Source organism: Brachyistius frenatus, unplaced genomic scaffold (genome assembly GCF_029030835.1).
Source record: "Brachyistius frenatus isolate BFR_SWC_R1_liver_20210118 unplaced genomic scaffold, ASM2903083v1 Contig_61, whole genome shotgun sequence".
In the NCBI taxonomy this organism is placed as follows: domain Eukaryota; kingdom Metazoa; phylum Chordata; class Actinopteri; family Embiotocidae; genus Brachyistius; species Brachyistius frenatus.
The window spans coordinates 984077-997691 of record NW_027210660.1 but is presented as its reverse complement, the minus strand read 5'-3'; the positions used below and the strand labels follow the sequence as shown (position 1 = coordinate 997691).

General features: G+C 38.1%; 1 protein-coding gene across 1 annotated transcript; it reads left to right on the top strand.

The window, feature by feature from the left end:
* The first annotated feature begins 9097 nt into the window (after nucleotides 1–9097).
* On the top strand, nucleotides 9098–13539 carry LOC138625275 (phospholipid hydroperoxide glutathione peroxidase-like). Its single transcript, XM_069706092.1, has 7 exons — nucleotides 9098–9202; nucleotides 9992–10086; nucleotides 10758–10902; nucleotides 11197–11348; nucleotides 12431–12455; nucleotides 12582–12641; nucleotides 12966–13539. The coding sequence occupies exons 1-7, from the start codon at nucleotides 9119–9121 to the stop codon at nucleotides 12996–12998; spliced, it is 594 nt and encodes a 197-aa protein (XP_069562193.1). The 5' UTR covers nucleotides 9098–9118; the 3' UTR covers nucleotides 12999–13539.
* The last annotated feature ends 76 nt before the right edge of the window (nucleotides 13540–13615 follow it).

Below are 13615 nucleotides of genomic sequence, written 5' to 3'. Positions count from 1 at the left end.
TCAGGTCCTCTTTCTCTTTTTGAGCCAGTCATACTGTATTTCTTCAGTCCAGAAAATCTCTGTTGGGTAGCCATGTTCATCCATTCACTGACTTTTAAGAAACTGTCAATGAGTAACTTTCTATAACAAGCTGTGGCTGAACTTTTATTCTGCAGCAGCTTCTTCCAGATGTATTGGTATCATTCTGTGAATGTGAGAAGTGGAGCTTGTAGCCTGATCTACCAATCAGGTGGAATCCAAAATTACTGTCAAGCTGCCTTAACCTTTTCCAAAGGTAATGATGAGAATCAAGACAAACGTTTTTTACTCTATGATAATGAGATTGAAACCTTGCTAAAAACAAATTTCCATAACAGTGCAATTGAAGCCTGCTAGAAATTCTGTCAAAACACAAAAAGGAACCTTTGATAAGGTAAAAAGGAAAACACTAAAGGGGTGTACATTTGTCATCACTATCCCATCCATTGGTTAGTTTTCATTTGCCATTACCAGACCCAAATTCACTGCATTAATATCTGGGTCTAGCTACACTTCATTGTTGTTGCATTCTAGTAGGCATGGACCTCGGGTTAATTTGGAAACTACTGGAACAGCCTTTAACCAATCGGCATTGACCACCATATGACACATGTTTTGCGCAAAAACTCACCAAGCTGTAAGCAACAGAGACCCTCACTCACTGTGAGCAGAGTGCAGTGGCATGTATGTAAATTATCACTGGAGACATTGTAAAGTAAATCTAAGGATACAGGGAGCATTGTTCTTGATGCTGCTTCAATTCTTCGATATTTGCAAGCCTTGCTCCAATTGTTTGTATCTCTTCATGTAGATCTACCGCTGCTGCCATTGTTTGAACTACATTTTGAAACAAACACTTGACTTCAACATCATAGCACTTGGTTGTTTATTGGTCTGCCCTCCCGAGTCGCTGAACGCACCAGAAACAGGGGTTCCAGACTTTCATTACAGAGTCGACTGAAGCTGTGAACAATAGTCAGGTGGAGCCAAGAAAAGGTTTCATTGCACAAGAGTTAAAAATGACAAGAAAGAAATGCCATACCTGACGTATGCAGAGTTCCTCCTGAAGGACTCAATCTGCTGGACTTTTCGACTTGTCATGGCTATCTCCTGTAATCAAAATAGACTGCAATTATTGTCAACATCATAAACAACATACCCTCCAATGATGAAAAAAAATTACAGATTACAAAACAACCGAATTACAAGCAGTTTATTCCAAGTGTCATGCTGTACATGCTATAGCTGTTCTGTGGATTTACGCCATTTCTTCATGTAATTCCAGACTGTATAAAGTTGATACCAACACCTCTAGAGCTTTCTAATTAACATGTTGCATCATGTTTAATGTTTGCACAAATATGCACCAAATTCTTGGCTGGATGTTGTGAATTTCTAGTGTCTTGCTGTCACTGTGAGGTTGCCAGCGACCTGAAGCCAACGTTTGTCAAGAAATAGATACAGCATCCAACCCCTGTAAAGTAACACTCTGTAGAGTCTGTGTGTGAATCCAACCAAAACTACCCTGTTGGTTATTTCTGAGCTTTGGAAAGAGTTAAGCTAGCTGACTTCCCCAGCCTCCAGTCATGATGCTGCGCTAATCCACTCCTGGCTCTTGGTCCTTAACATATACCAACATCAGTGTCATAGATGTTATCATTAAACTCTGAGCAAAAAAATAATTGGCAAATTTGAGATTGTGTCTATTTATATTTCAGATAGGGCTCAAGTTTGATAATTTACAGGATAGATTTTAAGAGTTAGTCTTTAGTGAAACAACATCATGAACTTCAAGTCTGCATTAACCTTTGTCAATGTTTCATAATCACAGTGAGAAAAAAAGTGCAGCCTTTTTATATCAGTCAGCATGACAGCTGCATTGAAATGCAGAGACACAAGAGTTCACTTGGTGATTTTTATGTGGAAATAAATTGTAAATGTATCGAATGACCAAAAAGTAAGGAAAACAACTTAGTTTGGAAAATGGTCAGCACCAATACAAAGTGTACTAATTTATACATTTCTTTGCAGAGTCGGCAAAGCTCTGTTCGCTGTTGACCAGATGCCATCCTCGTCAAGTTTGATCCTTATATGTATTTCCATTTATATTGAAGTGTCCTAGCCCCTGTCACTCAACACCAGCGCTGTCCTTGCACACTGCTGCCACCTCATTGCCTCACAGCGGGGATCATGTTAAATGGTTAATGAGCTGTGCTTGCTTTCTTTCAGACATACCACTTTCACTTACAGCTGAAAAGTTCACTTCCAGTTTTGTTAGATTTCAAAATCTTTAGTCTGATGCTTTGGAGTTTTCTACTGTCTTTTTCAATCTGTAGGCATACTGTTTTTGAGTGTATTTTTAATTGCCATTATGCAGTCTTGTACACATTCATTAATTGTGCTCCTTAGCAACCAAATGACTTTGTCTAATGTTTTGTTTTTAGCTTTTCATAATTAGCACTTGTGAAAACTGTTATGGATACTAACTTCTCGAGCAGGCATGGTTTACCCACATGGAGGGGGAAAAAAATCATACTATCTGAACTTTGAAGTGTGCACCTGTAAATAAACTGCCATGCTTGTATCTGGTATTTATTATTCTTGTGATTAAAATGCATTATATGTTATGCAATCGATAGACTGAGTCTGTATTCCAATTGTTGTAACATTTCTGAAGTTTGGATTATATTTGCAGTATGTTAAATCTGTTATAACAGAACTATACATCTCTAAAACCTCACTTTATGCATTTCGAAAAACAACTTTTTGACAACACATTGTAGATAATATATTTATATATATATTTAACAGGAATATTTTCTCAGTCCACAAAGAAATACTTAATCCTTTAGTTTAACTGGAAAATTGTAAATCCCCAAAGTGATTATCTGTATACTCCCACGTTTAACACATTTCCTCACAGCCACTAAATCTTCCCCCCTCTATTGTTTAACAAATGCATTAAGGACCAAACAAGTTTGCAAATATAATGTTTGAGAAGTATAGGATTGCAATATGTTGAAGTTAGATTGAGGTTTCTCACAAAGCTCAAATACAATATTTGATTTATTTAAAGCTCAAATGGTTACAAGCAGGTTGGGCAGTGGCAGCTAAGACTGCAGGTATTAAATTGATCTTGGGGATAGATCTGAGAGATATTGATGTGGGATGTGGTGAGCTGGCTGCCAATTGACTGTCAGCATAACATCGAAGGTTTCAACACATGGCTTGCCTGCCTGGACTTACTCCTGTTCTCTCAAGGAAGACAGGGGGGATACGGAGGCTGATCTGGACTATTGAGATGCAGTCATGGGAAACAGGTTGTAGAATCTGTTGCCTTGCCAACCGAACCCCCCAGAGTGTAAGGGTTAAATGTAAAAGATTCCCTGCCGATGCAAATATAGGCTGCTATCTGTTTTCATTACACTCCTTTTGTTATGTATTCTAAAACATGCAACAGGGAGACATGTAACTTTCCAATTCAGTGGTCCCTTTCAGCATGATCCTACTTAGATGTTTTGCTGTGATGCATACCTGTATTGAAATTGAAATACCATCACATGTCTCTCAAGGTAATACGATCTCATAGTGAGCACATGTGGGCTCCTATTATCTCACATATTTTTTTATTGCCATCACTGCAGGTCATTTAATATTTAAAGTGTGCGCTGACAATTGATCAAAGTGATTGAATTTGTTGATGTAGTAATTATAGCTGGCAGGCTCTAATTATTGTGGAATAGATTTTTTTTTTTTTTTAAGTAAATGCCTGAACAGTAAATGTAAAGTGATGTGATGAGCTTTTCACACCATGTGCCATTACAACATAAACAGTAGAATATAGAGTCAAAAAGCACAGTTTACCTAAAATGAAAGACCCCATGTCTCAAAATTGTTTTTTAACACCCAGCCGTCGAGCTGAGGTAATAGATAGATAGATAGATAGATAGATAGATAGATAGATAGATAGATAGATAGATAGATAGATAGATAGATAGATAGATAGATAGATAGATAGATAGATAGATAGATAGATAGATAGATAGATAGATAGATAGATAGATAGATAGATAGATAGATAGATAGATAGATAGATAGATAGATAGATAGATAGATAGATAGATAGATAGATAGATAGATAGATAGATAGATAGATACTTTATTAATCCCCAAAGGGCCATTTTTTAAAATAGTAATAGCGTTTTTTTACTCCGCCCTCAAATGTAAAACAAACTTCTGAGAAATTACTTAAGTTTTGCGGTCCATTCAATTTCTGTCTTTGACTATTAATCTCCAGTGGAGTCAACCGAGATATGGCGGAGGCAAGAAAACAGCAAACTTGTTGCTTAGGAACAGTGAGAAATAACCCTAAGCATCTGATGTTATCTCTCATGGTGGGCATAGCTCTGTCTGTGTGTGTGTGTGTGTGTGTGTGTGTGTGTGTGTGTGTGTGTGTGTGTGTGTGTGTGTGTGTGTGTGTGTGTGTGTGTGTGTGTGTGTGCGCGTGTGCGTGTGCGTGTGCGTGTGTGGTGGGGGTGTGGTGGGGGGGTAGAAAGAGTCAGCTTTAGCAGAGGTTGTTTCTAGGCAACTGCTTTTTTTCTTCTTTTAATATGAAACTTGTTTGTTTTTCTGTGTTTTCTGTCTATTCCTGTTCATTATCTCCCACTTTTTCACAAATACAATTTTTCCTCATTTAGACAGGGTTAACTGGTTATGTCGTGTATCACCCAACATAACTCTTTGATGAAAAAAGAAAAAAAGAAAAAAAGATGCGGTTTGGAAAAAGTTAAAAATGTTGTATTGGATTGAATGGCAATATTGTCACAGTGTCTACCCTAACCATTTATTTGGTTGTTTATTTGCCTCTTCAATCGACACAGGAATAACTGAGGTGTGGTTTTCTTTTTTTTGTGTGTCTCAAACGTATTCTGATGTATGTATGTGCAATAATTGTGTTGCTTGAATTTTGTTCAGTCACGTCCTGCATGCTCTTCCATACACCTGCCTGCAGCATGCATGAGCGGATGTTTCAATATCTGACCTGTAACAGCTGTTGGCTGGCTGCATAATTCGGCCTCAGATGGGAGCAGATCATTAAATTACAGCCTGAGCTGTGGTAAAGTAAACAAGAAAACATGTAAACAAACCTTTTCTTCATCAGGTTTAAAAGATGTTTGGATGACACATGTGTGTCATGCAGCACTTTGAAATGTCATCTTATGACCTTATTATCCTTATGGTTTTAATTAACCCTGCATGTGTGTGTGTGTGTGTGTGTGTGTGTGTGTGTGTGTGTGTGTGTGTGTGTGTGTGTGTGTGTGTGTGTGTGTGTGTGTGTGTGTGTGCAACAGGTGTAGATGCCTTTTACAGAAAATATCTGCATTTCACATTGTATTATAAATCAGTATGGAGTTGCGCAGTTCATGTGAGGTTATCAAAGGCTAATTTATTTCAGCACTGCTATGTGTAATAGCCACCTGCACAGGAGAAACCTACTGTATTATTTTATACACATTCACTATGCCAGTACAGGCAGAGCAGCTACTAATTACATTGTCTACTCCCTAGACTTCTACACATGCACACAACACATTGATTGAACTGATGTCTTTTACAGAAAGAGCCCTTTCATCTAGGTTTTAATTGGTTACACATCAGGTGTTCAATTATGGTCTCGGAACTGGATGTTACAGGCCGAACGAAACCTGTAGCAAATTTTCTTTTTTGTCATACCCAATTAAAAGCCTTTTCGTCAGTGTGTATGCCGGTAGGTAAGAGAAAGTTCTCATGCAGAACCCCTGCAGAGTCCTTTGCTGTCATGATCAAGACATTCAGTTAGTTCAAGTTTCTCAGAGTTGATGGACTCCTGTGTCATAAAACACTGTCTCATAAGTCCATGTCGTTATTTCATCACACGTAAGCTGATTAAAAGTAAGTGATTAGAAGTGTTGTCTTTTTCCAGTCATGTGCCTTTAATGTAAAACGATTCTACGTTTTATTTTTGTAATGTGATATCTTCGTATCTACAATATCGTTCAACTTATCTGTCCTTGTTCACATTTCTAGGTTTTTAGTTCCCATTTCCATCGTGATAAAGGTTCATTAACTGTGTATACACTAGGGACTGCAACTGAAATGAGTCCAGGACTTTATACTTGTATCATTGATTTTACAGAAATACATTAAAATGTTGCCAATAAATCATGAGCTGTAATAAGTGGAGAGAAATATGTACATTTGATCAGTAAATTTAAGACTCGCATGAAATAACATTTTCTGTCACTTATCCCCTCTAGACATGTAAACTTAATGAACTGATATTGCAAGCCTAATAATGCCAACGAATAAATGAATTAACCTCTTTCTCCAACTGATAACCTCTCGGTTCACACTTTTGAGTAATTCCTTTGTGTATTATGTCCCACTCCAATATCCAGTTTCAGCTGGGAATACATCCAATTAAAGAATCAAAACGCTGTTTCATGGGGACTTTAATTGTGGCACCAGACTGACGTCAGGTCACTGGAGTCTATTTCAGACGATTTCATTACCCAGAACAGCTGAGGGTGTAAAGGAATAAGTCATTGGCCTCATTTTACTAAAGTAAAAAAAAAAAAAAAGTAGTTTTGAATAAACTTGTGTACAATGTGAGCACCTAAAAACCTGAAGATCTCAGGCTGATGTCACTTTGTACGGCCCTCAGAGGCAAACTTCTGTAGTTCCTCAACTAAAATCCACAAAACTGCCTTCAGTCTTCACAGAATCTCACAACCCTCCTTGAATCTTAATCTTGTTTTTCTTTCTCAATTTAAATTTAATTTTGCCTCTTTTAGAAACCAAAGTTATGAACGCTCCATAGCAGTCTTTCCTACAATGAGATAACGCCCTCTGTTGGAATAACAATGATATTACAGCTTTAATGATTTGAATTCAAGCTGATCACAAACCAGCCACATTCATACAGTTCAATTTAATTTTGAAGTCAATGAGAGAAAGTTTTGGTGTGCAGTAAAACTATATCAGCTAAATGCCATACTTTCTAAACTCTGAAACATTAGTTTTGTACATAACATTAGTTTAAAACTTTTAGACAGAAGTGAAGATGAAAACAAAAAGCACAAAAAAGAAAGGTTGTGGCTCCTCTTGCAAGAAATAACATTATTACAATAAACACATTATTTCTTTACCCGTCTTGGTTTAAAAAAAAAAAAAAAAAAAAAGAGGTAAGTATGCTCTTAAAACGTGTGTTGCCTACCTGCTGCGGGAGTCCATAGACACAATTGGGTCAACAGTATCCTAACTTCCTACAATGTAAGATAAGACAGATTATTATTTGTGTTTATGTGATGTGAAATGTTCTGACCCACAAAGATGAACTGAGCCACTACAGCAATAAGTTTAGAAAATGTGTTAACTGTTACAAATTATGTTGCTGAATACTCCATCGATTTAACAAGATTCCTATTACTTAAGGAGAATAAAACATTAAATGCCGTGTTACATCCTTCCCTTTACAGCCTCTTTGTCAGGAGTGAGCGTGCACAGCCGATCATGGCTGAAAGTGATTGCAACTTCGGCCTCCTCCTGCCCCGTTTAAGCCGCTCCTGCTCACAGATATATCCTAGTTTGGTTTGCATTACATTTATTTGCTGCCTTTGGTACTCGCACACACCTCATGCATTATCAAGAGTACAGAACCTTTGGGGACAATTAACATTATTTGTAGCCAGCATGTTGAAGCCTTTTTCTTCTGTCTGCTGGTGCATTGAAGCTGTTTTAAGTTTGCAGAGGTCCTTTTTGCGACAGCTGATTTAAGTTCTCTACAGATGTTTTTAATGGAATTTAAGTCAACTATTTTTCATTGATTTCAACCATTCTTTTTTGCTGCTAGATGTTTACTTTTCTGACAATTTTGTTCTGAGAAACATTGGTCATCTTCTGATTTCATCTTTCTTCTTATACATTCAATGCCTCCAGTAACTGAGACAGCAAAGCAGCCCCAACGCATGAGAGAGATTTCAACACGTTTTACTGTAGGTAGGGTCTTCTTTTCAGACTGATTCACTGCATTCCTAAAGAGCTCTACTTTGGTTTCATCTGTACATTATCCCAGAAAGACTGTGGCATAACTTTGAGAGGTTTTGACAACAATAGCCTTCCATTTATGTGCCTTTCTTTCAATAGTGGGGTCCACCTTGGAGCCCTACTTAGTTCAGTGTGCCGCGTACAGGCTGAAACCACCACTCCAGATGAATTCAAGTCAGCCTGAAGCTCTTTATAAAGACACCAAACAAGACATTTGTGGTGTTTTTTTCCCACAGTCTACACCAACCTTCGCAGCCTTCTCTCATTGAGTTTCTTTTTAGTAACACATCTTTGGACATTCTGTTAAATATTCTGATTATAAAAACTCCTTCCTGAGGTTATTCTAAATTCTGTTTCAGAGGTGGCAATATTTCTGACGAGGAGTGTATGTTCAATTAGTTCAAATAAACTGTTCTTTCAGACCTAAATTTGGCTTGTCGCATCTCATTGTCACACTGTTAGCTGGTGTGAGACAGGGAAGACCGTGGAAAAACGTATTAAATGTAATGAATTATTTAGCTCAGATTTTGGCCATAATCATCTCACTATGAGTGTGCATACACATGCCATCTGTTGCTATCCAGTCTCCAAGGCAGCTGACTCTGCAGTGCAAACATGTTTGGACAAAAAGTAAAAGGTCATAATCCCCAAGTGATCCTACCACATTGTTCCTCCCCAGAGAGTGAGTAAGCACAAACCTCACCTCACTAGGCTGCCAGAAAGAGGAAGACAGTCTGTCATTGTCAGGCATTTTATTAGTTTGATAGCATATTCTTCTTGTGTAGGTTTGTAACAACCTATTTCCATACAGTTTGCCGGTATGAAGGTACATTAATTTGTTAAAATAAATTAGTGTAAGACGATAGGAAAAAAAAAAAACGAGAGGAAAATGTTTTTAAAACGTCATGTTTACGAAAGTTATAAAGGGATCCAATCTCTCCACTGAGGTAATGTCAGGTCTGGCTGCTTGGTGCTGCGCGTCCGCGTGTCTCAGTGGGCCGAGCTAACAGGTCACATGATCAGTGTGGCAGGCATGTGGGTCCGGGGACCGTCACTGTTGTTAGGACTGGTGGGGAACAGAGGAGCATTACGAAGCATGGTAAGTAAATAGAGCACCGTTATACAGATGATGCACGTTTTCCGCTTCAATATTCAATTGGTCTAAACATTTGTATGTTCGCTGCAGCCTACATGCTGGAAAACATGGAGGTCACATTTAGAACTTCTATTTATATTCGCGGTGCAACCGACAAATGGGTCCGTCATTGATACCTATTAACGCGAGCTTCGTGTAAAAGCCCCAGACATTATAAGAGCAACGTTTAAGCTTCTGTTGTCGGTTCAAGGGCTGAATATAAGTAACAAATGTACCCCTTCAGCTTGACTCAATTGCCGCAAATGAAACTCGTGTTCGTCGTATTTTCCGTGTCGCCAAATCAAGGCGCTAAGTGATCTAACGCAACGTCCCAGAGATCCACCGTGTCATTATTTCGTTTCCTCATTTTTATTGATCGCGAAAATGCAGCAGTTGAGAAATAATATTAACGCTGAATATCAGGTCTGGTTTTTTTTTAAATTTTTTATCTGCGTGTTTCCCGTCTGTTGAGTGAGATAGACTCACATGCTGGCCACTAACTGTGGAGATAGCAAGATAAACATGTTTATGCATGATGACACAAATGGGCCTAAGTGCACTGAATGTTAGGACCAGAAGTTGACATCCTTGCATTTCCTCTCAATAATGTGATTAATCATGGCGTCAGATTTAAGCTCACCCTTTGGCCTGCTTTCTTTTACTTTGGCCCCGACAGACACACTTCTATCTTAAGTTGTTGCTTAATCACCAACACTCACCTGCGTCCAATTTTAATTCATTACCTCCATGTAGTGTGCTCAGGTGGGAGACTGGCAGAGTGCCAAATCCATCTACGAGTTCTCTGCCAAAGACATCGATGGGAATGAGGTGTCTCTTGAGAATTACAGGTAACGTATATTTTGTTTTATTCTGAGATTACCCTACTCGACATCAAAACCTAAAGCTTTAGTGGAGGACCTTTTACACATAAATAAACGTCCATTACATTCAAGTTTTGCCAAACGAGTTCACATGATGCTTTGGGCCTGTAACCGGCAGAGAAAGCTCTCCGTGTTTCACAGAAAACGGTTTTAAATCTGATGTTTGGTGAAACATTCACGCGTTGGCCGGAACAATGCATTGCATTTAGGTTAGGTTAGGTTAGGTAGTTACTTTATTAATCCCCGAGGGGAAATTGTTTCGCTACAGCAGCATACAGGAAGCAATAAGATAATAATAGAAAGCAATAAAATAGCAGTAAAAATATAAAATGCACAGTATATACAGTACAGTATATATCTCTATATATTTAATACTGCGCATGCTCAATGGGCAGCGCACGCGCACGAGCTACCTTTTGGTTTTTAGCCATGCTGACTGAATTGGGTTAAAATAGTGTTGTAAGCAAAGGCAGAGCCTAAGACGTGAGCGTCTATCGACGCTCATGTTCCTGTGTGTAATTACTCTCAATGGCAGAAGGAGGACGGAAAAAAAAAAAGGTCTGCACTGCAGGTTTACTTAAGCAATGAGTAACACTGGATGTTTAAACATAATGTTTTGTCTTGTTTTTCCTTGCCAGAGGGTACGTCTGCATCATCGTAAATGTTGCCTCTAAATGAGGAAAGACCAGGGTAAACTACACTCAGCTAGCGGGAATGCACGCCTCCTATGCTGAGAAAGGTTTACGCATCCTGGGCTTCCCATGCAACCAGTTTGGAGGACAGGTAATGTGGATAAACTGATGGCAGCAAAGCCTGTTTTTGGGAATTTTGTGCAATATCAAACAAATATTGTCATTGTTGCCATCGAAACAACACATGACTGTCAAATCTTAATCCTCTCTATCTCCCTGTTCTTTTTGAGTGTAGTGGTCGAGCAGGATGGTGGCCGTTTTAATGTTCATTCATTTGTTTTTGCACTGTCAGCTGGATTCTTGCCTATTTTTAGATACATTTCTGGATGGCTGTATTAATAAAATGAATTTTATTTGGGATTTTGTTGTTGTTGGTATTATACAGGAGCCAGGAACTGAAGCAGAGATTAAAGAGTTTGCCAAAGGTTATAATGCAGAGTTCGATCTCTTCAGTAAGATTGAGGTGAATGGCGACAATGCTCACCCTCTATGGAAGTGGATGAAGGCACAGCCTAAAGGCAAGGGAACCCTGGGAAAGTGAGTTATTGTCCTACTCTTCTGTTAACTAAAAAGAAATGCTTCGTGACTTTGTGTACAAAAAGAACCTTTAGCATAATTGGATTAAACACTGAAATTATTTTTTTTCTTTGAGTTAATGGGTTTTCAGTACATCATTGTTATTGAATTAAATTGATTTCTGTCTTTCAAATGTATTGGGTGTGCATTTAGATTCATGCATGCCACTGCAAGGAAGACAACATATTTAAAGGAAAAAAATATTTCACAATGTTGGTCTTAATAATAGTTATGGCTGTTATTTCTCTTATATTTCATCTCAATTTGTGAAAACGTTTATAGTTTTGAAAAGCTTGGAGTCACTGCCCCTATTTTAATAAAGAAGCCAGTGGTTATAGCTTTAGTTTATAATAAGTAAATGTGATCATTTGAGTAATGTGAAAGAAGAGTTGTGTGTAAAGTCCAAATCAGTATGTAGTCATTTCTTAAAAGTCTCCTTTGTTAGTAAAAATAAATATTTTCCATATTGAGTCATTCCACCCTAGAGTGGGAACACGACATCCGATACACATCCTGTTGATTTTTTGTTTCTTCATCCCACTCCTTTCTTCCTCTTTGCTTTTTGTCCACTTTGGGTTCGATTGTGAAATGTTTCACCAGTTTTTACAGCATGTAAATAATTTTAGTGCAACTTTATCAATGCCACCGCCATGCACACTTAATAAACGCAACAGGAAAAATCAAAACAATCAGCTTCGTGGCGTCATCTTGATACCATATGACTTTTGAGTATCAAATATTCACTCTTAAAAGGTGATGTGGTAAGATAATTACAAGATTGAGAAGGAAACGGTACACTTGGGCCATTTTTTTGGTAAAAAATAAGTGTCAGCCTACAAATATATAATGGAGAAGTGGCCTAAGTGGGTTCATAAATTGCTCCATGAATGAAATATTCACTCACCATGTAACTATTCGCTGTTGTAATCCATTTGACTTCAAGCTGATTGCACACCCTGTGCCCCGTGGAAGAAACGGTAGTCTCGCTTGGCATGTCTGCGGCTTGTGTTGTAATAAAAACTACTTCTTTTTTTTCTCTGCAGTAACATCAAATGGAACTTCACAAAGGTAATTTGTTAATAAAATTAGCACTATGTCTATTTAGGAACCAACCTCAGTACAATGCTAATTTTTCTTGTTGCAGCTGCATGAAAAATCAATCTTGCAATAAAATAATGTCTTTTTCCTGAACAGTTTCTTGTAAATAGAGAAGGACTAGTGGTGAAGAGATACGGTCCAACAGACGATCCCAGTGTAAGCCACCATCACTATATTTTTAATATTCTCTACATGCTTTGAAATGCAGCACATTTTATAGGATGTTGTTGCATATAATAGTTTCCTGCTATTTTTTTAATTGGTTATAATTTCGTTAATCTCAACCAGCATGCATTTATTCAGGCAATATGTTGATATAGACTGAAAGATAACTATAGAATTTAAAAGGGTAGTGGAATCGATAATTAATATACACTACAGATATTTTCTTTTATTGTATTAATCTTTGTCCATGGTCCTGCAATGCTGACATTCCTCATTTACCAACTCTGTCAAAGTAAAACTTCTGTCCGTATGCAGGTGGTGGAGAAGGACCTGCCCACGTACCTGTAATACAACTTGCTCCTATGTTCATTTGACTCCTGACCTCTCCCATGGAGTGCAGAGTATTTGTGTGTGTGTGTGTGCCTGGACCAGTGACGGCCTGTCTGGAAACCCAGCATTGGGAAGGGCAAGGCCTGATGATCCTCAGCGTGCAACTAATCTCCAGAGCCCACTCACACCAAACCTTGCATGACCATATGGGAGGACATTCACTAGTTAGTCAAAGTAGAGACACTTTACATTATACTTCACACTCAAAACAGCCATTCTTTTTTCTACTGCTATACAAATACCATCCAGTCCTTTCTGAAGGTTAAATAACAAGATTGTTCATGTGTCAATGTGTTTTATGCAAGGACATAGAATGCCATACATTTAAACGATTGATCATGTTTTCACTTAACTTGACAAAGCGATATTAATAACTTGAACTAGTGACTTATAGGATGAAATTGGATGTAAATGCTGTCTTGGACCTGAATGTGTCAATTCCCATGCACCTGTAACTACTTAAAAAAATTAAAAAAAAATATCACAATATTAATGCTCACCTGCTGTGTGAATGGTTACTGCTGGTCTGTCTTATTATGCCTCCAGCGAGAGCAGTGGCCGGGGGCGTTACGTTT